This window comes from Ananas comosus, linkage group 1 (genome assembly GCF_001540865.1).
Source record: "Ananas comosus cultivar F153 linkage group 1, ASM154086v1, whole genome shotgun sequence".
In the NCBI taxonomy this organism is placed as follows: Eukaryota; Viridiplantae; Streptophyta; class Magnoliopsida; order Poales; family Bromeliaceae; genus Ananas; species Ananas comosus.
In genome coordinates, this window is record NC_033621.1 from 1,362,403 (window position 1) to 1,387,981 (window position 25,579).

The 25,579-nt window shown below is 31.6% G+C and overlaps 2 protein-coding genes across 2 annotated transcripts; one reads left to right on the forward strand and one right to left on the reverse strand.

Moving 5' to 3' along the window:
- On the reverse strand, positions 338 to 8,776 carry LOC109715119 (VQ motif-containing protein 9-like). Its single transcript, XM_020239951.1, has 3 exons — positions 8,772 to 8,776; positions 1,531 to 1,585; positions 338 to 1,307 (listed from the first exon to the last, which is right to left on the reverse strand). The coding sequence occupies exons 1-3, from the start codon at positions 8,774 to 8,776 to the stop codon at positions 717 to 719; spliced, it is 651 nt and encodes a 216-aa protein (XP_020095540.1). The 3' UTR covers positions 338 to 716.
- LOC109720821 (alcohol dehydrogenase-like 7) lies at positions 10,893 to 25,560 on the forward strand. Its single transcript, XM_020248156.1, has 10 exons — positions 10,893 to 10,992; positions 11,112 to 11,248; positions 11,329 to 11,375; positions 22,799 to 23,118; positions 24,063 to 24,145; positions 24,383 to 24,458; positions 24,555 to 24,619; positions 24,720 to 24,815; positions 24,980 to 25,141; positions 25,291 to 25,560. The coding sequence occupies exons 1-10, from the start codon at positions 10,953 to 10,955 to the stop codon at positions 25,405 to 25,407; spliced, it is 1,143 nt and encodes a 380-aa protein (XP_020103745.1). The 5' UTR covers positions 10,893 to 10,952; the 3' UTR covers positions 25,408 to 25,560.

The window sequence follows — 25,579 nt, forward strand, 5'->3', positions numbered from 1 at the left end:
TAGAAATAAACTTAGTTGAAAATGTGAATCGACTAGGATTCAAACTTGGGACCTCAGATACCAACCACCAAGTCCTCAAGATGCATTATTAATTTAGGGAACTCCCTATCATATCAATTGAATCAAATGGTGACAATGTAACAAATTACCTCTGTATTTAACGTAACATATATCTTAAGAAGATGATCAACATCATTTAGAGCAGTAGAGTATTTAGAATGAATATGCGCAGGTCATCCTCTCGAACAAACGTCGATCACATTCAATGAGATGGCAATACTAAGGTGATTATCCACAAAGTCAACCAACAAATGAGCAATTCCAGATTCAAATTTGATGACAAAAATAGAAAAAAAGATGCTTCGGTAATGTAAGATCTCAAATGTCAGAAGCAACTTAATATATCATCTTTCTAATATTTAAACAACATTCTTTTCGATTCTTACAGATGTAACAGATCCATTTACAAGATCAGCATACTACTTTCTTCACCACCAGCATCAGATCTCTCACAGTGACATAAAAATTGCTGGTTAGTCACTATAAAAAGTTTATATTTACAGTAAAACACTGTAACAACAACTTCTATTCAAAGCCAAAATAACAGATAAAAGTGAAACACCTAACAGATTTGCCAACATGAGAAGCGCTTTACCTTCTATATTGAGGGTTAGTTGAATCGAGAAAACGAGGGGAGCTCATTTTTAAGCTCCCGTTCATGGTTCTCCCAACCTGGGGCTCGGCATAGGCACCCCGGGCGACGACGGCGTCAGCAGCCCCGGCGGCGCCATCATCATCTGGTACGCCGTTCGCGGCGAGGAGAGGCACCCGAACCCTAGCGGGGAGCTCGGCGGCGGCGGGAGCGCCGGGGCACCCGGCGGCGCCGCAGGGAACGGCCCCAGCGCGGGGATCCCCGCGCCGGCGCCGCCGGCGCGGAGGCGGCGCATGTACGCCGAGATGGGCGACTCCGCGGCGGCGCTCACGGCGGGGAGGGGCGGCAGCGGGGAGAGCGGGGGCCGCGTCCACGGCTCGCCGGCGGGGACGATCGGCGGCGCGAGGGGCGCGAGGGGCGGAGCCTGGGGGCGGGGGGAGAGGTGGGCGAGGGGAGGGGGGCGGATGCGGTGGAGGCGGGAGGGAGGCGCCGACGCCGGCGCCGGCGCCGGCGCCGGAGGGGGCTGCGGCGGGCGGATCTGGTGGTGCGCCGGAGATCCGGTGAGCTTCTGGACCACGTCGCGGAAGTCGCTCTTGTCGATGTTGTACACCGGGGGCTGCGGCTGCAGCGGCGGAGCGCCCCCGCCGCGCCCGCGCTAGCGGCGGCGGCGCGGAGAGGGTGCGAAGAGGCCGAAGCGGGGTCGGTTAGGCTAGGGTTAGGGTTAGGGTTTCGGGAGAGGGGCTTAGAGATCTTGTAGGAGGCCTTGTTTAGGGCCTTGAGAGAGGTGTGGGTGTGGGCGCTGCTGCTGCTGCTGCTACCACTGGTGGAGGTGGCGGCGGAGGAGCCACTGCTGCTGCTGCTACTCAGATTAGTATTACAAGTAGCTGCTGCTGCGGCGGTGGCGGCGGAATGAGAGCTCTTCTCCATTTTTCTCTGGGTATCAAAACAGAGGAACTGAAGGTTATAATAAATGGGGATTTATGGAGTAGAATTTGGGGTTAAGCTTTTTTCCTTTCCCTTTTTCGTTTTTCTTTTTCTTTTTCTTTTTCTTTTTCTTGGCTGTGTTTTTTTATTTTGAATTAATTTCATAAAGATTTTAATAAATAGAGTAAATTATAAATATATTTATATAAAGTTCAACTTTTTTATATTATTTCTATAAAAATTTTGATATTTTTAAATATATTTCTGCCGTTAAATTAGTTAACCATAGATTAAAATACTTAACCCTAATTAATTAATAAAATAAGTTAGCCTTTTTACCTCTTTTCAATTAACAGTTGAGATTTTTAAAAGAACGTATTTGTGATGACAAAAAAATTATTTAACTTATAAAATAAATAGTATTTTAACCGTAACAAATCAAAAAAATATATTTAAAAATATTAAAATTTTATAAAAAATATATAAATATTAAATTTTGTAAAAATATATTTATAATTTACTATGTTTAAAATAAATAGTATTTTAACCGTAACAAATCAAAAAAATATATTTAAAAATATTAAAATTTTATAAAAAATATATATAAATTAAATTTTATAAAGATATACTTATAATTTACTATGTTTATCGCGACCCATATAAAATTAACTCTTTTATTTTTGCAAGGGTCGGGGACTGGGGATTACGTGTGTGGGGTGGGTGTGTACTGTATTTGGATTTTTAAAATATTTTATGGGGCCGGGTTTTGTTGGGGGTGAGAGTGTGATGGTGCTGATGTGCTTGTTTCACTGAAAAGTGAAAAGCAAATGTAGACCATAAATATTTATTTTTCTTGATTAATTTATCCTATTTTAAATTTTGATCAAAAATTTAAACTTTTTTAACCCATCTTTAACGTATATCAATTACACAAAAAATAAAAAAATAATATAATATTAACTTTTAACTCCTTTAATTTTTATATTATTTATTTTCGTCAAACAAATACTAAAATTAAAAAATTTAAAATTTCACTACTATACAAATACATAATAAAAAATTAATTTTGATTTGAACTTTTTAATTCATCTGAAAATTTATTTTAACCTGAATTTTACTTTGATTATTACATGGAGACTCTAGAAGGTAGAATGTGGCGTGGACCGGTTTGGTACACCGTGCCAACGAAATGAAATGCACATGTTTGGATAGGGACATGAGGGGAACAATTGAACAGATAAGGACAATTAAACAGTTTAAAAATAATTTTAATTTATATATTCTTTTACACAAGTTAAAAAAAGTATATATTTTGTGGCACAACCAATGAACCAATATATTTTAGGTAGTAAATTTTTTTGCGAGTTTCATTTTTTTTAAGTTTTAACTTTTTTAATATATAATATAATTTTTTTTTTGAGTTTTGATCAATCATATAATTTATCTCATGTCTCAATTATGAAAATCAATTTCACTTAAAAAAATTTTTTGTCAAAACCTCAGCACTTAATTATTACATTATAAATATCTTAGAAAACCTTCAAATAGAGAAACATAAAATTTATTTGAATTATGAACTATTTTCAATCGACTATTAATATTTTAAATTTTAAATTTTACTATCCAATCTTTCAATATATTTGATTTGAGCCACTAGATGACACTTCGATTTTAAATTTGAATGTATTATTTATCTTTATAAGTTTAATTAATATATTTTATATAATTCTCATAATTATAAATTTATTAAAAATAAAAAATTAGCTTAAATTTTAAAATTAAAATATAGTTGGCTGATTCAAATTAAATAAATTAAAAGACTAAATAATAAAATTTATTTTTCAAAAATAATTTATAATTAAATAAGATTCATATGCTTTTACTAAAAAAAATAATAAGAGAGAATAAAATGCTACTTTTTTTTTTTTTTTTTTTTTCTGAGGGGTTAGATAACGACATACTCGTAAGAGATAGCGAAAAGAACGTGACAATTTGAGGCGTATGCATGTCTCTTCCTTTTATTTTTTTTCTTTCTTTTTATATTTTATATATTGTATAATATTTTTAGTGGGGTACTGTGGATTTTGTAAATATATATATATATTAAAAAAAGATTCCTTGACCTGGAAACCAGGCTTTGACCAAGTAGGTATTGCCTGGACCGAGTCCACCACGTCAGCATAGACTAACTGATTTAGATGCTCTTCATTTCACTGCATGCCTTCTGTTGATTGTAGGCTATTTTTTTATAGGGATAATTGTCTATACATTTTTCAAAACTTCAGATATATTTTATTTGTTCTTCTTTTTTTTTTCAATATACTCCTCATATATTTCTCCGTTATTTCAAAATACTCCTACAGTTACCACCAGTTAAGTTAACTTGAGTTAAATATGAATTAAATATTATATAGAGTTAAAAAAATAAAAATACCTATTTTGCCTGTAACTTAAGGGCAAATAAGAAATATTGGTGACGATAGAATGGTATATTTGAAAAGACCAGAAGTCAAAATACCTTTTGTCTCTCTGATTTATGGGCAAATAAGAAAAGTCGGGATGGTGGAATGGTATATTTGAAAGAGAAAAATATTAATTTTATAGAAATAACAATTATTGCTAACAGTTTATTAACAGAATTTAACTTTAGAGATATATTTGAAATAGGTTGGAACATAAAAATGGTATTTTTAATAATAACCTTCTAAGAGGGGTAAATTCGAAAGTCGAGAATTTTTCAGGAGTATATAAGCAATTGCCTCTTTTTTATATATAGAAAAAAAATAATTCTGAAAAAAAAAATCAGTTAGTTGGGCGGTAATTGAAAATGAGAGAATTAATTAAATTTCAGTATTATTATTTTTTTTTTTCACAAAGATTTAAAATTTTTTTTATCTAACTGTGAGGAAACCGACTAAAACTTATTTTTTAAAATGATATTTTAAAGTACGGATTTCATAAGTATTCAAACTCCTGTTTATCTGTATAAATTTAGATTGTTAGAAAATAATAAATTTAGTATTAATATTTATATTTAATATAATATTTTTGAATATTCCTCACATGGGCTACGATTTGTAAATTAAGAGTGATTTAGAAGCTATAGTCCAATTAATAGTTTGAAAATAAGTAAAATTATGGTATGGGAGGTAAAAACTTTACTAAATTTTAATTAATTACCATGCAGATGAGTAGACAAGTCAAAATATACATGGAAGGGAATAGAGATGGGATGGTGGGTCCACAGTTAATTGGCGGACCAGGTCCACACAATAATTAATTAGTTAGGTGGCAATATATATTTAGGGTGTAGTAGATAATATTATATGAAAATGATGCTTAATTAATAAAATCATTTTTATTATTATATATTTAAGCAATATGGAGATAATTGATATATTTTTCACATTTAATAACTAGAACACAAAAGGCTTTCTTAGAAGACACGTGCTTGAATAAATGTAGCTTGGTACATACAATTTTTATCTCCAACTTAAATATGTATATATTATAACAATTCAATCTATCTTTCTTTTTCACTATCAAAATTAGAATTAAATATTGAATTCATCACATAATTTTGACTCACTGAGAAAATTATGATTACTCATCATAATATTCTAAATTTTGTCAAAGAAAGATAGATTGAATTGTTATAATATATACATATTTTGTCAAAGAATATTAATGTGTATCCCATGTTGATCCTTGCACGTTTCATTTAAAAAAATCCATTCCATGGAGAGATAAAAAGATTGTGACTTGAAATTAATTAGATCAGGGAACAATAAACAAATTTTGCTAATTTCTCCCCACTCTTTTTTTTTTTTTTTTTGAAAATTGTTTCCATGAAAAAAAAAAGTTTTTTTTTTTTTTTAGAGATAGGTAGCATGTTACTCGCTTCGTTTATTCCATTTAGAAATAAACTTAGCTGAAAATATAAATCGACTAGAATTCGAACTTGTAACCTCGGGTATCAATCTCCAAACCCTTTGTCACTTGCTCTAGGAACAACCGGTATGAAAAAAAAAAAAAAAAGTTAGGTACTTATTAGGATGTATATATTAGAATAATAAAATAATATTATAAATATACTCAAGGACGTGTCCAAAAAAATTAGATATTCGAGAAAATAAGAGATGAAATAAAATAAACTCAAAAGTGCTTAACACCATTTTATTGTATGCATCGCCTATGTTATCACATAAGCCACCAGATCAATTATGTGTTTTAAAAATGATTCATAATTGGAAAAGAAACATTTATTATCTGACTTTAGTGACTACTTAAGTCGTGGGTAACAAGTAATGGTATTAATTATTATGTTCCAGATATATTATATATATATATTGTAACATGAGACATCGTGGACATGTGCTTTTTTTTCTACCTGAACATACAAACAAAAGTTCGAATCACGGAGACTTGTAATAAGTGATGGTGTAGTAGGATAGTGCATGAAGATATTTATGAAATAGTAAACTAATAAGAATATTAGGCTTTGAACATTGATTTGAATAAATTGTGTGTGAATTTAGTACTATAAACGTAAGTTTCATTTGCATATACAAATTTTTCTTTTCCAATTAAGTCAAAGCACCCTGAGCTTTCACATTGATGTGAGTTTCTCACATAATTTCGACGTGTACCATTTTAAATTGCGTGCAAACTTAGAAGAGATTTGGAGTATTGTAAAGAAGTTTAGAATATTTTGTCCCCCCACAAACAAGCAAAAAAAAAAAAATCTGATCAAATCCAACCCAAAAGTGACCTTACTCTAATAATTTTCAAAGCAGATTACAAATATACTATTCTCTTCTAACTTAAATTTTAACATATATACTAATTATTTAATATGTTATCATGGCAAAAAAATCATATAAGGAGCATCCGCTGTTAAGTTAAAAATCCCCACCCATTTATTGTATGATTAGATGATGAATGTGGATAATTGAAGGTAGAATCTCTTTGAATTAAGAGGGTTTAGGATCAGCTTAAATATCATATTATTCAAAAAATCGATGTGATAGAAAATAGTTACAAATAGTGTGAATGATATGCATATTAAAATTCCAAGCACAATGATGAAGTTATATGTGTTTGTCAAACATTAGTTAATTACGTTCTAATGGCCCAAATTTTTGAAGAATTTTTTTTGTTTTATTCTTCAAATTCAACATGTTGGGTTAAAAGTCGAATCATCAAAACAACATGTTTTTTTTTTTTTTATTCTTCCATTTCAAAGAAGTTGTTTCAGATATTACAACTTATGAAAAACAGAGAGGACATGAAATTCCTACTAAAGTTGTAGAGTCAATTTTTTTTAAAAAAAAAGGAAAAAAAAAGAAAAAAAAAGTGTCTTGTGTGCCAAATTCTTTTACAAGAATTTTTAGAGAGAAAGTTCAAGTAGACTTTTACAGCAGGTAAAGAACCATTTGTCATTTTTCTAACTAAAAATTAGCCAAAAAAGTGAAAAAAAAACATACATTTGTAATGGTTTATTTATAAAAGATGCCAAGTGGATGATAGTTTTGTGGTACAAAACACTAAACCTAGTGTTTGAAGATTCCCAAGCCTTTTAAGCAAATTTTCACTAAATTTTCAAGTTACTTAATGCACGTTGTCCAACTTTTGGATGGGTATCTTAAAAAGTCGCTGATGTGCTCATTTATGTACAATGCATAAAAAATAGTTAACTGAAATTTGATTTATATTACCGGTGGGTGTAAAGAGATCGTATAAGATGTATACAAAGTATTATTCTTCTCTAAATATTTAAATTAAAAGAAGAAATTTAAATAAACTAGAATTAAGTCTTGGAGGATTCAAACTTCAGACTCTTGCTCTAGCATCTTATGAAATAACTAATTATTCAAAAAAAACTAAATTATTATATTTGATATTTATATTCAACACAGCGGAATTTGAAGAATCCTCTAAATTTGATCGAATACTTGGGCCACACCCTGGCCCCTAAACTATTTTTACCATTTGATTGATGTTTTCTTAATATTTATTTATTTTAATTTGGACAACTTTTTATGTTGCACTCAATAAAAATGTAACAGTTCTATTAGCTACTGATCATATACTGATAGAGAAATCTAGGGTTTTGTAAACTAAAAAGCAGATAAAATCAGTAAATTTAGCAAAATCGATGTGAAATTTCTAATTGTCCGTACTACTTTAGCAAGCTTTGAAATAGAATATTGAATCTTACCAAGCTTTGAAATAGAGAAATGGGATTGCTTTAATCCATGTTCATTAGTTTACTCACATGTTTAGACAATTTTGAGTGTGACTTGTTATTATTAATCCATTTTCATAGTTGGTCTAATATTAGATGGCCCACCCCAAGTAGAATGGGCTCTCAGTTTGGGCTTAGTATGTGTTTCACTGGCAAGGCCCAAAACCTCATAGAACTTTTTTAATTTAAGAAAACACTTCAAATACCACCCATGTGGTTTCACACTTTCTTACTTTAGCACCCTGTAGTTTAAAGTCCATCACTTTCATATCCCGTAATTTTATTTTTCTCTTTTTGTTACTCCCTGTATTAATTTTTTTTGTTAAATCAGTGATAAAGTTAAAACTAAAAAATGCTAAAGTGAATATTCGATAAACTATAGGTGGGGTGTTTGAAGTTTTTTTTGTACATGATTTAACGAAAAATTAACGGAGGGGCTGGCAAAAAGAGAAAAATAAAATCACATGATACTAAATTGATACACTTTAAACCATAGAATATTAAAGTGAAAAAATACGAAACTATAAAAATGATATTTGCCGGTAATTGTTAAACTTGGAGAGTTCATAAGGCCTTAGTTCAGCTCCTCCGTTCTGTTCTTACTCTTTTAAGCTTCGAGACCACAAGAGGACGAATTAATAAGTTTCTAAAACTTATAACATTTATGATTCTTTTAAAACTTAGAAATTATAGTCATAAAATTAAATTCTAATTTCTAAAATTAATAATTAATAATTAATAATTATTAAGTACAGTGCATGGGGCATTGCATTTTTAATGGTAAATTAATTAACGATATACCCCCCAAACCTAACGCAGCGAATAGTTTGTGGGAGTACCAAAAGAGTGCCATCAACTAACTTAGAAATAAAATAATCTTGAAGAAAAAAAAAAAACAAGAATTTGAAATTAACCTCCTCAAAATTTATTCCTTTAATCAATACTTACTGCATTATCTGTTTATGTTAGTTAGATCTTTTCGTCAATAAAAAGTTTAAAACTTTTCCTTAATGTACCTCAATTACTGATGATTATAAAAAGACTATATAAAAAAAGTCATTGAGACCTTTTTTCAACATATATATAGTATGGGTGTCGGTGTCACAGACTGGAAGAAAAAAAAGCTAAACTTTTATTAGCTTTATCTGTCGTCACAAATATTACTGAAGGTGGTTGGCTGCTTATTTATTTTTATTGTTGTTGCTACTGTCTTCGATTAAAATAATTTAATTTTTAAGGTGGAATACTCGTGGCGGCCATATGGTGGACGATCTGGCGTGAAAGAAATAACGTTATTTTTAAAAATCTATCTACTGATGCTACCTCTACAGTTCAGCGTATTGGTGTTTTGGTGAAGGAGTGAGCTGAGTTTTGTTGAGTAGGACGTCGTCGTCATTTGTTACACTCTTTTTCTTACCGCCTGTTTTACCCTACACCTTATATTTCTCGAGCTGTCTTTTCGGCTCTTATTTAATTTTTTTGACTCTTCACTATAATCGAGGCCTTAGCTGTCTCACTTTGTGTAGCTAAATTCATTTACCTAATGAATGAAGCAGATAGCGTACTATCTTTTTCTCAAAAAAAAAATTTTCATTATCTCTCATGATGCATATATATATAATTTAGTTATTATTATTTATAGAGAAAAAAAAGTAGATTTAGAATATAATAATAATGGAGGGGGCAGCTACAAACTTGTGCATAATACAGGGGCCCCGATACATTTTAACCAATCTTCAAACTCACCATCTTTCAACCCGAGTCCCGACTCGGTAGGACTCGCCCCACATGCTCTCCTACCCCACCCACCCCTCAACCCCCACCCCCGATGAAGAAATGAGCCCACCCACACTGCTAATTATTTGCAACGTCTCCGGCACAAAAATTATGCCTAGACCATGTGCACTCGTATATTCTGTGCACCGTCTTCTATGAGAGTCAAAGAGTTTTCTTTTTTTGGTACTAAAAAGGCCGAATCACTTACAATCAGTAGCATGATCACTCGCGCTGAATGTAATTAGTATAAAAGCTTGTGAAGAAAGATAATAATAATAATAAAAAAAAGTCTGAAAAAATGGCCTTAGAGAATATTTTATTTTTTCATAAAAAATTTTTATTGTAAACATCAGGTTACAAGAAATAGCCCAACAACTATAAAAAAGAAGGAAACCATTAGCATCACATGATAAAAATCCAATTCCTCCAAAGCCTTCTATAGAATCAAAAGAGCATTTCACCATCCAAATGTTTTACTATAAAATTTTAATTGTATGAAAAATCTCTTTCTAGCATTTAGTTTGACGTAAAAAAATTTTACAGAAAAAATTATTTTACGGATTCTATGATAAAAAATGCTTTTCGTTTTCCGCCGAGATTCGGGCGGAAAACGAAAACTCATTGCTACTCATTATCGGGATCCACGAGCTCGTGTAAAAGCTCGTGGACGAGATGAGTGGTCCAGGACCACTCACCTATATATATATATTATTTTATTTATAAATATATAATAATTTATTTTATAATATTAAATATATAATATTATTATATATTATATTATATATTTATTATATAATATATTTTAAATATACCTTGTTTATAAATATAAATTATAATACTTAAATATATTATAATTATTATTATATATTAATAATATATAATATATAATATAAGAGAAAATATATATAATAATTTTTCATATATAGCATAATAATAATTATTATATATTAATAATATATATAATAAAAAATATATTAAATAGTTTTTTATTTTTTCTTTCAATCAAATAACTATCATAGAAAACTATTTTTCTTTCCCTATAAATCAATTAAACACAAACGACGTAAAATTTTTTTTCCACCGAAAATTATTTTTGTACCGAAATTTTTTTTTCCATAATTTTACGTGGAACTAAACACACCCTCAATGAAAAGTTGACGGAAAAAAAAATGATACTAAATAAATATATTTTAAATTATAGTGTACTAAAATAAAATAAAAAAAAAAAAGTACAAAACCATATTTAAAGGGTACCCTTATATAAATACAAAATAATAAAACTCTATAAATGCTAATCACCCCCACTCACCTCTCATCCTGTAGAAGAAGGGCTCCTTTGTGCTCTCTCCAATAATGGAGAACTCCTCCTCCCCAAAGCCCATTAGATGCAGAGGTATGTGTAATGTAATGATTAATTAAGAGTTTCTAATAATATTCCACTTAATTAATTATCTCAAAAGCACTTCTCAATTAATTAATCACTTTTTTTTTTGTTTTTTTTTTTTTCTTTAGCGGCGGTGAGTAGAGCGGCAGGGGAGCCGCTGCGGATAGAGGAGGTGGAGGTGGCGCCGCCGAAGGCGTACGAGGTCCGCATAAAGATCCTATGCACCTCCCTCTGCCACACCGACCTCACCTTTTGGCGCATGAAGGTACCCGTGCGACCGCTCCCCGGTTGGACGGCCGTGATCGCTCCATCACCATCTGATTAACGCCCCTCGTTTTGTTTCAGGATCCCCCCGCCCTGTTCCCCTGTATCTTCGGCCACGAAGCTGTCGGGTAAATGCAAAAGAGCTTTTCTTTTTTTTTTTAATTTTTTAATTTTTTTTAACTTTCCTCTTTTTGGTATTTATTTTTTTTTATTTTTTGTTTTCCGAATTTAAAAATATTGGAAGGTAAATTGTTAGTGAATGAAGTGTTACACTTGACACATTTTAATTTCTCAAAAACCAGTTAAGAAGCAGCAGTAATTAATACCCGATATTTCAATATTCACAGGTATACACACTACAACAAATTCTTTTTTTTTTTTTCTATTACTTCAAATTTAATTTTATCAAAAATTAATATGTTGCAAAGCATGTGTTATTGCAACTGTTTATCAAATTGTCATAATGTAAATTATATTATTTAGTCATTTATTATTCTAAAATTTATAGCAACGGAGATTCGTAACGACTCTTTTTTATTGTTAAAAAATTATTGTTCCAACTAATAGTTGTTAATTACAATTACAATTAATATTTATTGTTGAGAAAGAAGGTAATTTAGTATTGAAATATGAAGGAAAACTCAGCTTTTCGCAGTTCACGAGCTTATGTGAGAGCTCGTGGACCACGTGAGTGGTCCATGAACTCTCTCTCTCTCTCTCTCTCTGTCTCTCTCTCTCGTGTATGTATATATATATATATAGAGAGAGAGAGGGGGAATATATATAATATGTGTAGAGCTACTATACTATCGGTAGGGGTATAAACGAGCCGAACACGAGCGAGCTGGGGTCGGCTCGTGTTCGCCTCGTTTATTAAACGAGCCGAATACGAGCTGGCTCATTAAAATATCGAGCCGAAAAATTCAGCACGTGTTCGGCTCGTTTATTAACGAACCGAACACGAGCTGGCTCACGAGCTGACCAACGAACAATAAATTAAAAAGGATTAGATTAAATATATATAAAAAATAAATTTATAAAATTTTATTCATTAGAATTTGATTTAATAGTTGAAACTTTACATATAAATGAGTTTTTTTATAATTAAGCTCGCATTTATATTTTTATTTTGCTAAAAATTAAATAATAAAAATATATATTATATATAATTATTTATTTATATATAAAAATATAAATTAAATAAATTATATAAATATAAAATATATGTATTCGAGCTGTTATCGAGCCGAACACGAGCGAGCTGACCCCAGCTCATGTTCGGCTCGTGAGCTCGTGTTCGGCTTGTTTACTAAACGAGCGAGCCGATCTCGAGCTCATTTCGAGCCGAACACGAGCTAGCTCACGAACAGCGAGCTGGATTGCCACCCCTAATATGAATATGTATATATGTCGATATATACATATGGAGTGCAATGGGTGTGGAAAATTAAATTATAGCTCATTATTAACTATTATCTACCGCATTAATTCTACTGCATCTAATTTGGAGGACTTGGTCCATCAAATAATTTCTCCAAATTAGAAATTACCACAATGCACAGGAACGTGAGGAGAAAAGAATGGGTGTAGAAAATTAGCAAATCATAGAGCAAACCATATCTATACAAATCTATGAATCCCTAATATCTTGCTGACGTGGCGTGACCTCCTTCTTCCAAAACCGCTTCCCTCTCATCTCTCAAAACTGCTCCCCTCTCATCTCCCAACCTTCGAGACCCCTCATTTTCCAAAACCGTTCCCATCTCATCTCCCAACCCACGAGACCCCTCATCTTTCAAAATCGTTCCCTTCTCATCTCCCAACCCCCGAGACCCCTCATCTTCCAAAACCTCCTGCCACTCCTCCCTCCTCCCCCCTCCTCCTCAAACTCCCCGCGGCACCCTCCAAACCCCTCATCTCCCAAACCCCTACTCCGACGGCGGCGCTTCCCCCCCTCCCCGCCACGTCCTCTCTGTTGCGCTCCTCTCCCTTTCCCTCTTCTCCTTCACCTGTCATCTCGCTTCCCTTGTTTAAATTAACCCTGGATTATTATATCAAATTAAAAACAGTTTCTTACTCATTTTTCTTGGGCTGCGTACATAATTATCTATCTATCTAAAAATTAATTAGAGTATTGTTCTTCTGAATCACATCAACCAAAGACTAGCTTTATACGATCATGTTAATAAAATGTTATAGGCCGAATGTAAGATTAAGTGATTAAATATCACTCAAGAGAGCAATGTTACCTGTGCGTTTATTTGTAGAGTGTAAAGTTTGCGCCCCACTAATCGAAAGATTACTATTTTTTAGCAGTCTTATCAGTCTTTATTTTTCTAAAACTAAAAACATAAGAGGGGTTTATAAACGCTTGGATGGACTATGGATAGGTGGCCGGTAATCTACTCAAAATAGTAATAAGAGGAATGAACTTGGTCCCAACATTGATCTCCCATCTTTTTTCTCTGGACCAATCAAAATTCTTACTACTGCCGTGTTACCGATTTATTGTAAAATATATATAAGTGGGTGTAGCATTACTAAAAAGGAATTTATATAATCAAAATGTTATAGAATGTACGATTAAGTGATTAAAAATATTACTCAAGATCGGTGCACCTATTTATAGAGTGTAAATTTTGCCCCACTAATCCAAAGATTATTAATTTTCAGTAGTCTTAACAATCTTTATTTTTCTAATACTAAAAAATCTAAAAGGGGTTTATAAACTCTTGGATGGACGGATGTATAAAGAGATGGTAATTTTCTACTCAAAATAATAATAAGAAATCAATCAAAACTATTAATACCACCGTGTTACGTACTAATATATTGTAAAATATATATAATGGGTGTAGCATTACTAAAAGAGAATTTATATAATCAAATTAAGTTTTGATATCTTCAGAACAAATATATTGATTATATTATCTAAGCATGATTTGAATATTTTTATTTTTTTCGCAACAATAAAAATGGTCTCGGCTATATCGATCAATCGCTGTACAAAAGTACTACTAACAGGGGGATGAACTTCAAAACTTTTCCTATCTTTTTCTCCAGGCCAATCAAAGGAACAACTCTAAACCTAACCCTAATCTCTACTTTTGGTGACCTAATCTTTGAGATGCTCTCTCTCTCTTTGTGTGGTCCTTTTAATAGGTACATCGATCCCTCTTTTCTCTCTCTATCTCTTTCTCTGTGGTCCACGGATTAGAGATTTCCCTCCCGACAACACTATCACCACATGCCTTGTGGACACCACCAAAGGTTCTTTAAATTAAAGTTGTATAATTTTTCGATATTATTTACCCAATCAGAAGAGTAAAAAGTTAATAATTTTGATAGTTGATAAGCGCAGTTTGCAATTTTAACTATGTAGAAATTTTTTGTAATACTTGAATTACAATTTAGTGCCTCTGATCTAACATTTTAGTATTATATCGTTGCTACTTATAAAATTTTGATTTTCAGTTATTCATTACGAGAGGCGCCTCTCTTCTTCACTAAAAAAACAATATTGAAGAAGAATATATTTTCCTTTTTCGATGATTTAGAAATTCTAAATTAATTCTAACGAAACCGGTCATCAATTCATAAGTCTCTTTATCGAAAATAACTTATAATTACAGAAACTCGATTTTTCTAAAAGCACGTACTCTAGATTGAGAGAAAAACTAAGATACTTCTAGAAGTAAACAAAGATCTAATTTTAGACGGTAGAATATTCAAGTTGACAATCAGCTCTGTTAATTATGATCTATATTATTTAAATCTTTTAGAAATCAAATTTAACAATTTTATACCATCATTTGCCTAATGATGAAGAAATATCAAATTTGTCTTATATTACCTTTTAAAATTTGACAGTTTTTGAACTGTTTGAAGACTATGCAAATGATATACAAAAATTATGATATTTGAAATATAAAACGTTTAAATACCTTAGGTCGTATTTAATAGTATCGATCGTTACTTCGAATGCCTTGTTGCCATAAACAATGCAGGAGTAAACAATCTCATTCACTCATAGAAATATATATATAAAGAGAGAGAGTTCACCCAGAATACTAAAAGAATAGTATTTACTATTAACTTTTTAACTCTTGGATCAATACTATTCTACCTACCACAGCTAAACCTTAGCCAAAAATTATGATATTTGAAACATAAAAAGCTTAAATGCCTTAGTTAATATTTAATAGTATTGATCATTGATTAGAATGCCTCGTTGCCAGAAACAATGCAGGAGTAAACAATCTCATTCACTCCTAGAAGTATAAATATAAAGAGAGAGTTCACCTGGAATACTAAAAGAATAATATTTATTATCAGTTTTTTAACTCTTGGATTAATAATATTCTACCTACCACCACTAAACCTTAGACATTCATAGATTAAAAAGTATATAGTAAACATTATTACTTTACAATCTAAAGTATCTAACTCCACTCTTTCTCTCTATACAGAGAGAGAGTCTGACTTGTATGCTTTTAGAAGTACGGTGACCTCCATACCATTAAGTTTTTTAAAAAAATTTTGGGACTTTTGAATCGATGATCGATCGGTTCCGTTAGACTTGATCTAAAGTATTAGAAAAATGTAAAAAAATAAATTTTGTGATGTTTCGATATTATTTACCTAACGATCGAAACAGCTCAAAAGCAACAGCCGAAAATAAAAATCTCACAAAAATAAAGATACGACACTAAATTTTTTTTATATAATATAAAAAAAAAATTCTATGAAAATTACACGTGATTTAAATATTTCTACATCATTAAACTTGCAAACGACTCACCACAACGATTATATTGCTTTTGAGTCCCAACAATCGCTAGGTAATGATATTGAAAAATTATGAAATTTATTTTGTATGCTGCTTCTAAACCTCCAAATCAAGTCTGATATTACCGATTGTCGATTCAGAAGTTTTAACTTTGAAAACGACTTGATATTACAAAAATTATTGTGCTTCTAAAAACACACAAGTCTAACTCTCTCTCTCTCTCTCTCTCTCTCTCTCTCTCTCTATATATATATATATAGCAAATAAAAATGACACTAAAAATTGGTGTGGTGTAGGAAGGCATGGCGTGATTAAGGCATCCCAAAAAGTTACTTGATCGGTTAATTAATAAATCTACTAATAATGGAGCAGTAGTAGTGCTGTCCTTAGCACGAGCCGTCCGGGCAGAACGGACCGACAGTACTGGTCGGCCCATTAATTTGAGCTCTAGCCCGGCCTGTCGGCTGCGACGAGTACGTCGAGTCGGTGGACCGGACCATTCAGTTCGTTGAGCTACGGGCTGAGTTAGGAGCTCCAGAGATGGTCCCCTCCCCCAACTTATTTCCTTATAATAATAATTAGGTTGTTTTTTTAATATATATATATATAATATTTTTAGAGACATTTTTTTTTTAAGGGTTAAGCTCGTACAGCTTCCTGTAAATATATCGAATAGTAAATATATTACTATAAAGCTTGACTTTTCATATTTATTCTTGTAAAAATCTGGTGATTTTCATATCCGTCCCTCTGATTTGTTATCGTTAGAGCACTATTTATTTTTTAATATAAGATAAATGAAATGATATTTTTGCCATCACAAATATGTCCCTTCAAAAATTTCAACGATTAAAATTATACAAAAATATCCTCTAAACAATTTCTAATAGTCATCTTCTTTTTTTCTACCTCTAGAGTTAAGTATTTAATCTGTGATTAACTATATTTTTCTAACAGATCCTAACAGTAGAGATTTATTTGAAAATGTTAGAATTTTTTCAGAAATAAATATAAAAATTGAAATTTGTAGAGATCGATATATCTATCATTCAATATGTTTATAGGGAGCTGTATGTAATTAACTCTTTTTCAAAAGTATAAACGATATTCGGGGCGAATTTGGAGTGGATCAAGATTTTTTTCGTTTCCTTTCCCGAATCCGCCTGGGATCATAAAAATCACCCATTGCCTACCCCGAATCCGTTCATTTCTCTAGTTTACTGCCCATTTGGAACAGATTGGGACAGAAGCTCTACCAGCCCAGATCCATTTGCATCCCTAAACGGGGCTTGAGTAAATGAAGAGTGGGATATTCAACTCACTGAACGACGCACTTACGAATTTAGATTAAAAGGTTCACGTCATTTATTCGCTTTAAAATGAAAGTTTTTGTAAATTGCCATCAATTCGATCGCAGTAATTTTGTGAGGGAGACTTAAGCTGTCATATTTATTTCATGTAGTTTGACGTCCATTAAAGGAAAAATTCTAGAATGCAACAGGTATATTGGTGACGTGACGTAACAAATCAATCAAATATCTCCTTTTAGGGGTATATGTCCCATCATGATTGTAAAAAAATATTTTTATTGTATTTTTGTTTGAAAAGAAAAAATGTGATTGGCTTGTTATTAATGACGTGATGTAAGTGTGACAGTGTAGAATTCCTTCCATTAAAGAGTATGAAAAGGGTGTTTGAACATGTAAGAACTAGCGGCTGAGTGTGAATATTTTGAACTTAAACGCTTTGAATCAAAAACTTCAGGTCGAAAACTACTTAATTACAAGTGAAGTCTCCGAACCTGAATCTGAATTTGTTATTGCACGCCTACGTGTCGGTGAGGAAAAATAATTAGATAAAAATATACAGAACTTATCTGAACCGTGGATCATTTTGAGTCGGCTACACAATCTTTCAAAATCTAAGTTTTACTATCCAATCTTTCAATTCGTTCTCAATTTGAGCCCGTCAACAGTACTTTAACCTTAAAATTTAAGATAATTACTTACTTTAGTTAATGAATTTATAGTGCAAGAATTGTATGAAGGATACTAAACTAAATACGTAATGATAAGCGATTGATTCAAATTTTGAAGTCAAAAGTATTGTTGATCGACTCAAATCAAACAAATTGGAATGTTGGATAGTAAAATCAAGATTTTAAAATGTTGGATAACCAACTTAAAATGGTGTATAGTTCAGATAAATTCTGTACATTTTTACCAAATAATTATATATAAAACAAGTTTAGCTTGAACAGCAAATGGTGGATATGCTTTTGATTCGATTCAAATCCAATAATTTCTCGTAGTATATATATATGTAGTAAACAGAAATACACGAGCGCGACAATTAGATAACAACCAGTGAGCTAACTTAAATGTTACTGCAATATTAATCATCTATTAATTGGAGCATGTACATATATATTAGCTGATAAATGTACTATAATTTTCAGTTTTATTTTGCACACAACAAACAAGAGAAACTGCACATTCAGGTTATTATTGCTCAGGGAGCTTCTCCACATTGATTGTTTCATGAAGAAGCATTGGAAATTTAATGCTTAAATAACTAAACTTGAATTCCATGGGAGTACCTCATTATAGCAAAACATTTACCAACCTTTAATTTCTCAATTCCATGGGTAGTAACATTTTTCTTTTTTCTCTTTCCTTCTCCTGTTTTCCCATTTGGTGTTACTTTGGAAATTAAGTAAATGCATCTGTACTTATTTCCTCTTTTAGTTATAGATGGATCATAATTTTTTTCCACAATCATAAATTGTCATTTACGGCCATGTATCATTAAACAGAATATAGAATAACTATACTATATTTCTAAAAAGAATTAATTTACAATAATATATTTGAATGCATCAAATAGAGACATTCAAAAAATAGAGAATTGTAAGACTATAGACCAAAAATAGAGATAAAGAAAAAAAAATTTCGATTTCATCGTGCGAAAAACTAATCAATCCTTCATTTGTTGGAACTTCTTTTCGCGTGAAACACATGGGACTACAGAACAAATATAAAAATACTCCCAAAGTCCAAATAAAACACTACCGATAGTATATAAATAGTACTTTTTTTATAGACTTTTTAGTCATTAAATCACTAGTACCATTATGAAAAAATAAACTCAAGGACTAAAAATTAAAATATGATTATGTAAATAACGGTTTACAATTTTCAGAAAGTATACTATTGAAATACTTTGTATTATAAAAATATATCACATTGGTCTAAAGTAGTTTTCAAAATTAATATCCGGAGAAAAACAAAGAAGCTATTGCTTGATTTGTAAGAAGTAAGTACTTAGCGTCAAAAACGATAAGTTTTGATAAATAAATTATTTGAATATCATAGAATATATTTGAAGAGTACAGGTGCAATGTATCAATTGTACTTAAACACCTGTTCAAATAATAATTTGTATATGATTACGCTCAAAAAAACAACCTCTTACTACACCAAAAATGGAAAATAAGATTTTTTTTGGGTGTTTTAGCTGTAATTTAAAAGCTAAAGACAAAGTGTTTGGGTACAGTGGAAGGAACAACACCAGGAATTATTGACTACACCGGGTGTATAAGTACATTTCATAATTAGATACCAAATTCTATAATAATGATCTCAAAATCAAAAACTAACTCATTGGATTTATTCTAGGATACTTAAAGGCTCTCCCTATAAGAAAAAAAAAAAAAAAATTGCAAAACAAATAGTAATCCTTTATCCATCGTAGATTATTGAGACTTTCCATGCCTTTGTACTAGATTCTTTAAATCTTGTGATTTTTCATATATAGTTCCTTTAAAATACTATAGATTCTTTGTTTGAATTTTAAGTTTAAGATGTTACTTATTAAAAATTAAATATGGTGTACGAGGCACACGAATACACCAAGTGTAGGAAATATTTTTTGAAAGCAGAGACATAGTTGGTTAAGCAGAGCCATACGTTGTTAATTTCTTTTCACACACAAAAAGATATAAAAAAAAAAAAAAAAAAGGAGCTCGTTACGTCCTTTTCTACGGAGTAATGAGTTATACGACTATTACACTGCAACTACTTTTGTTTTCATCAATTTGAAAAGATAATGTTAAAAAAAAACCCTTAATAAAGAAAAAAAATTGGGACCATAAATAACAACGTACACACACACACACACACACACACAAACACACACACATATATATATATATATATATATATAAAACAAGTCCTATATATAACAAGTCCAGAGCTAATCAATAAACGTCCATTTCCCATCTGAATCAGGAATCTTTCAAGATCTACAGTGTGACCCCATATTTGGAAATTAATATGATGTGTAAAATTTGATTCCCAAAACTCAGCATGTAATACATCTGTAGAAGCCTATAACTAATATTAGTAATTAAAGAGCCAGGCATAAGATCTAGACATTGTTCTAAGAGCGTGTTTAGTTTGAATTATCTGGTCAATAATATAGTATTATAAATGATACATAACTATTCCCAAAATATTACTGAACGGGGGATGGATATCTCGCAATACTGAAGGCGAGTTATCTGGTATGTTATGTAAAATTATAAGTTTAACGTTCACACCTCTCCAAATCCTTTCAATACACCATTTTTAAGAAATTTTAAATTTATGTTTTATTTAAAATATTAAATATTATATTTTTGTTTAGATTTTAAGTTTTAGAGTAATATTAAATATTAATAGTAATATTGTGTTAAAAAAATTTTGCAAATATATATGAAGAGTAATTTTAGAATAAGCTATACTTTGTTATTAGAATTACTGAATTTTATAAAATGAACCAAATATAATAACTCTATATATAATTTAACACAATATTACTGTATTAACCCAAACGCGATAATATAGTATCAGTAATAATCTGATTCAGAAATCTCAGATACCTAGTTATATCGAAATAACCTGTAATACTACGTACATAACACGAGTCAAACACGCCCTAAGAGTAGTTTTAACTTTTAAGTACTCTCATGTACCAAATGTCACAGATACAGATATGGATCGAACACGAGATACAGCAACGTGACAGCATTTAAAAAATTAAAACACGAATACGATGTGGACATCGCTAATAAAATATTATATTATTAATATAATATTATATAATCATTATATGTAAAATATTAATTTTGTCAAAATATTATTATATTTTTTATATTAATGAAAGTTAATAAAATTTTCATTGATAGTTCATATATTTTAAGAATTTTGTTTTATCATATATAATTTATTTCTATTAACTAAAAAATATTTTTGCGTTCATTAAAAGTACTATTTTATTTCTTATATAAATAAAAATTAATAAAATTTTTATTGATAGTTTATATATTTTTTAAAAAAAATTACTATATATAATTTGTTTATATTATTCAAAAAAATTAAATTCATTCTAAACCAAAATATTTATTATCTTATATTATATATACATAAAAAAATAATATATATTGTATGCACTATAGATCTGTATCAAACGGGCGTTCGTGATATGTCCACGTCGGACAAGAGTCTGACAAAACACATGCGCATATTCGAAACGAACATGCAGGGCTTATAAATTGTCCGTCGAATATAAAAATAAAAGCTCACGCACTTGTATAAAAGTGAAAGCTCATGCACTTAATTCATGCCTCTTTACTCTAAACTCAACAATCTTAAGTATTTTTATGAGTGGAACAAATCGTCATATCTCATTTAATTATCACTTTTTTTTTAAAGAAATCTATTATATTTACTAGAGCCGCTAATTATGGTAGTAGAGAGAGCTTGGAGTTAATTTCCCCACGACAAATGTACCACCAACAATAATAATTGTTGAGAAAAAAAAACAAATAAATTATTTCTTGTGCTCGGTGTATCTATACATTTTCACGCACCTCTCTTAGTTTTTTTTTTTGTTTTTGTTTTTTTGTGTACTCTTACAAAATTAATTGTGATTGAAGTACCGTTGCCCAAAATATGTATATATATTTGGGGCTCAGTTTATAACTTTATATGATGATGAAGCACATCTCAAGGATCACTTTATCCTTCCGTTTTCTACTAAAAGAAGATAAAAGCCGTAATTGGAGAACCCTCTCCATTAACCAATCCTTTTCCCCAATTGTGCCGCAGATGATGCATGAGAACTAATTGTAGATCCTAACAATCTATAAACACGCTCATGTTAAATATAAAAATATAAAAATATTATTGATCATCTCTAGCGCAAGTGGCAAAAGGTTTGGTTGTTGATGCCTGAGGTCCTCCCAAGTTGGAAGCTTAGTTGTTTCATATTTTTAACTAAATTTATTTCTAAAAGAAATAAATAAAATGGATAGCATATTATTTTTCTCTCATATATATATATATATATATATATATATATATATATATATATATATATATATATATATATATANAAATAATAATAATAATAATAATAATAATTATTATTATTATTTATCAATAATATATAATAATGTATAGAGAATACGAAAAAATATATAATTTTTATTTATTTTTTTATTTTTTCTTTCAACTAAATAATAGCGATGAAAAATATTTTTTTTACAAATCAAACATTAAAAAAGTAAAATTTACTTTTCATGAAAATTTTATTTTCACAATTCACAATTTTATATAGAATCAAATAAACTCATCTTAATAAAATATATTAATAATATTAGTAGGATCTAAGATCCTTACAATAAAATACATGCGCTCTCTTGTATTATTCGATGAATAGGGTAGTAGAGAGTGTTGGGGAGCACGTGGATTACGTAGCGCCGGGGGACATGGTTGTGCCGACGTTCGCGGCGCACTGCGGGGAGTGCGTGGACTGCTGCTCAGAGCGGAGCAACATGTGCTCGCGGCTGCCGTACCGGCCGGGGATGCCGCGGGATGGCACCACCAGGTTTTCCGACGCTGCAGGGGAGCCGCTGCACAACTTCCTGTCCGTGTCCAGCTTCTGTGAGTACACCGTCGTCGACGTCGCGCACCTCGCCAAGGTCGACCCTGCCGTCCCGCCGGAGAAGGCCTGCTTGCTCAGCTGCGGCATATCCACCGGTGAATTTTGTAACTTCTCATTTTCTGTTTCGTTCAAAACTAGGTTGGATATACCCACTTTCTAACGTAAGTGGTAAAAAAATTGATGATTGATATATGATGTTCGAAGTTTAATTACTTCATATTTTCAACTACGTTTATTTCTAAAAAAGTAAATGAAACATGCAGCAAGTTATCTTTCTCTCTCGAAAAAAAAAAAAGGCTGGGATAAAATAAAAGTTAGTTGTGCACATAAGCCCATAAACTCTTGGGAATAATCTTATATTTGTGCACATGGGCATAAAATAAGAGCACATAGAGATAAGTGCAACAGTTTGAGTTTTTCCATATTCCAATTTGGACAACCATCTTAATTTTGTATGGAATAATTGAAGTAATGTTACCGACCGTCACTTGAGCAAGTGGCAAAAGGCTTGTTGGTTAATACTCGGTCCCAACTTCGAATCCTAGTTGATTCATATTTCCAGCTAAGTTTATTTCTAAATGAAATAAACGAAAAGGGTAGGGTGCTACCTATCTCTCTCAAAAAAAAAAAAAAAAATTGAAGTAATGTTACTAAATGAGGCTCTTATTTTATAGTTTACTATCTAAAATATATAGAGAAAAATGAAACACTTTAATCCTCGCTCTAAAGTCGGAACTTGCACATATTCTTTTTACATGTTTGATATGCAAAAGATACATTCCACTAACATGGTAGTATATTATCATATAAACAAACATAAAAGGGATGTATTGGTTGGTCCTAACTACAAAGTATCATGTAAAACGTATGGTTTCAAATTGATGTCGACAACTCACTTTTTAGCTTTTGTTTTGTTTTGTTTTTTTTTTTTTTTAACTTAACGAAGGAAAGTTCTCACAACTTTATTTTCACACTATATTTTTCTTTTCTTTTTTTTTCGAACCAAACGGACTCGTAATGTATACTATGACATATTCAGGCGTAGGTGCGGCTTGGAAGGTGGCGGCCATTGAGCCGGGGTCGACCGTTGCCATATTTGGCCTTGGAGCCGTAGGCTTGGCGGTAAAATTTGAATTTATCTTTAATATAAATAATCGAATTTACGAGTTAATTTGAGCCATATTTAAGCATCACTCTGTTTTCAAAATAGAAAGATTTTACCGAAGATAACGTTACAGAGGCTAACCCAGATCGGGATGGTGCGAAAGGCTTTAGATTGATCTTAAAATCGATCGGCCTATTCCCGACCCAGGTTTAATTTGCAAAAACTTTTTAGGTTTTGTTGTTGAATAACTGCAGGTCGCAGAAGGTTCACGGCTTCGTGGAGCTACCAGGATCATCGGCGTAGATTTGAACCCCGACAAATTTGAAATTGGTGTCCTCTTGTTCTAAACATATTCGAATTCGATTTATCCGAGAGTGAGATGGAGCAAAAAGGTTAAGCAAATAATCTTGTTGTTTTCTCTTGCAGGGAAGAAGTTTGGGATCACTGATTTTGTTAATACGAAAGAGATCGGCGAAAAATCGATCAGCGACGTAATCTCTATTAATCCTTTCTTTTTTGGTTCATGTTTTACTACTCATAATACTTATTATTTCAATGTGGTAATTGCTTCTAATCTCTTTAAACAAACAGGTGATCAAAGAGATGACTGAGGGAGGTGCGGATTATTGCTTCGAGTGCATCGGCTTAGCGTCTTTGATGTCCGAAGCATTTCGAAGCTCTCGACTAGTATATATATCTCTCTCTCGATCTCTAATTTCTCTCCTTAGCGCAAGCGAACACACAAACAAAAACACGAAAACAAATTAAGTGCATGTTTCGGTGTAACCTCAATGAGATGTAAGTTTAATCCTTTGGATTTTTTCGTCTATGTATGCTTGGAATAAATGGAGGGTTGGGGAAAGACAATTGTTCTTGGTGTTGACATGAATGGTTCATCAATAAGCATACCAGCCTTTGAAATCTTACGCGGCAAATCGGTGATCGGTTCTCTTTTCGGCGGCATTAAAGCTAAGACGGATATCCCCGTACTCGTAAAACAATATCTCAATAAGGTGATTAATTTTCCATCTTTTGTTATCAAGTTAACATTTTGTGCAACCATCTTAATACTTCATCTATTTAATATGACCATGTATTTTTATATACTTACCTGTATATATGTACTATTTTTTTTTTTCTCCCTGTGTTTTTTATTGTGCAGGAGCTTCAATTAGATGAGTTTATAACACATGAGCTGGGATTTAGTGACATCAACAAGGCTTTTGATTTGCTGGAGGGAGGGAAGAGCCTCAGGTGCATCATATGGATGGATAGATGAAAAGCTAATCAAGAAATCATGCGATTAATTCGCTTTAACATTAGATTGTTGATTCATGTAATAAGAATTTGATCGGAGAGGTACAACTCCTTCCTCTTTTGTTTTCCGAATTCGAGTGATAATAAAGGTTTATTAGATTCATTGTTCGCTGGATAACCGAGAACATCATTGT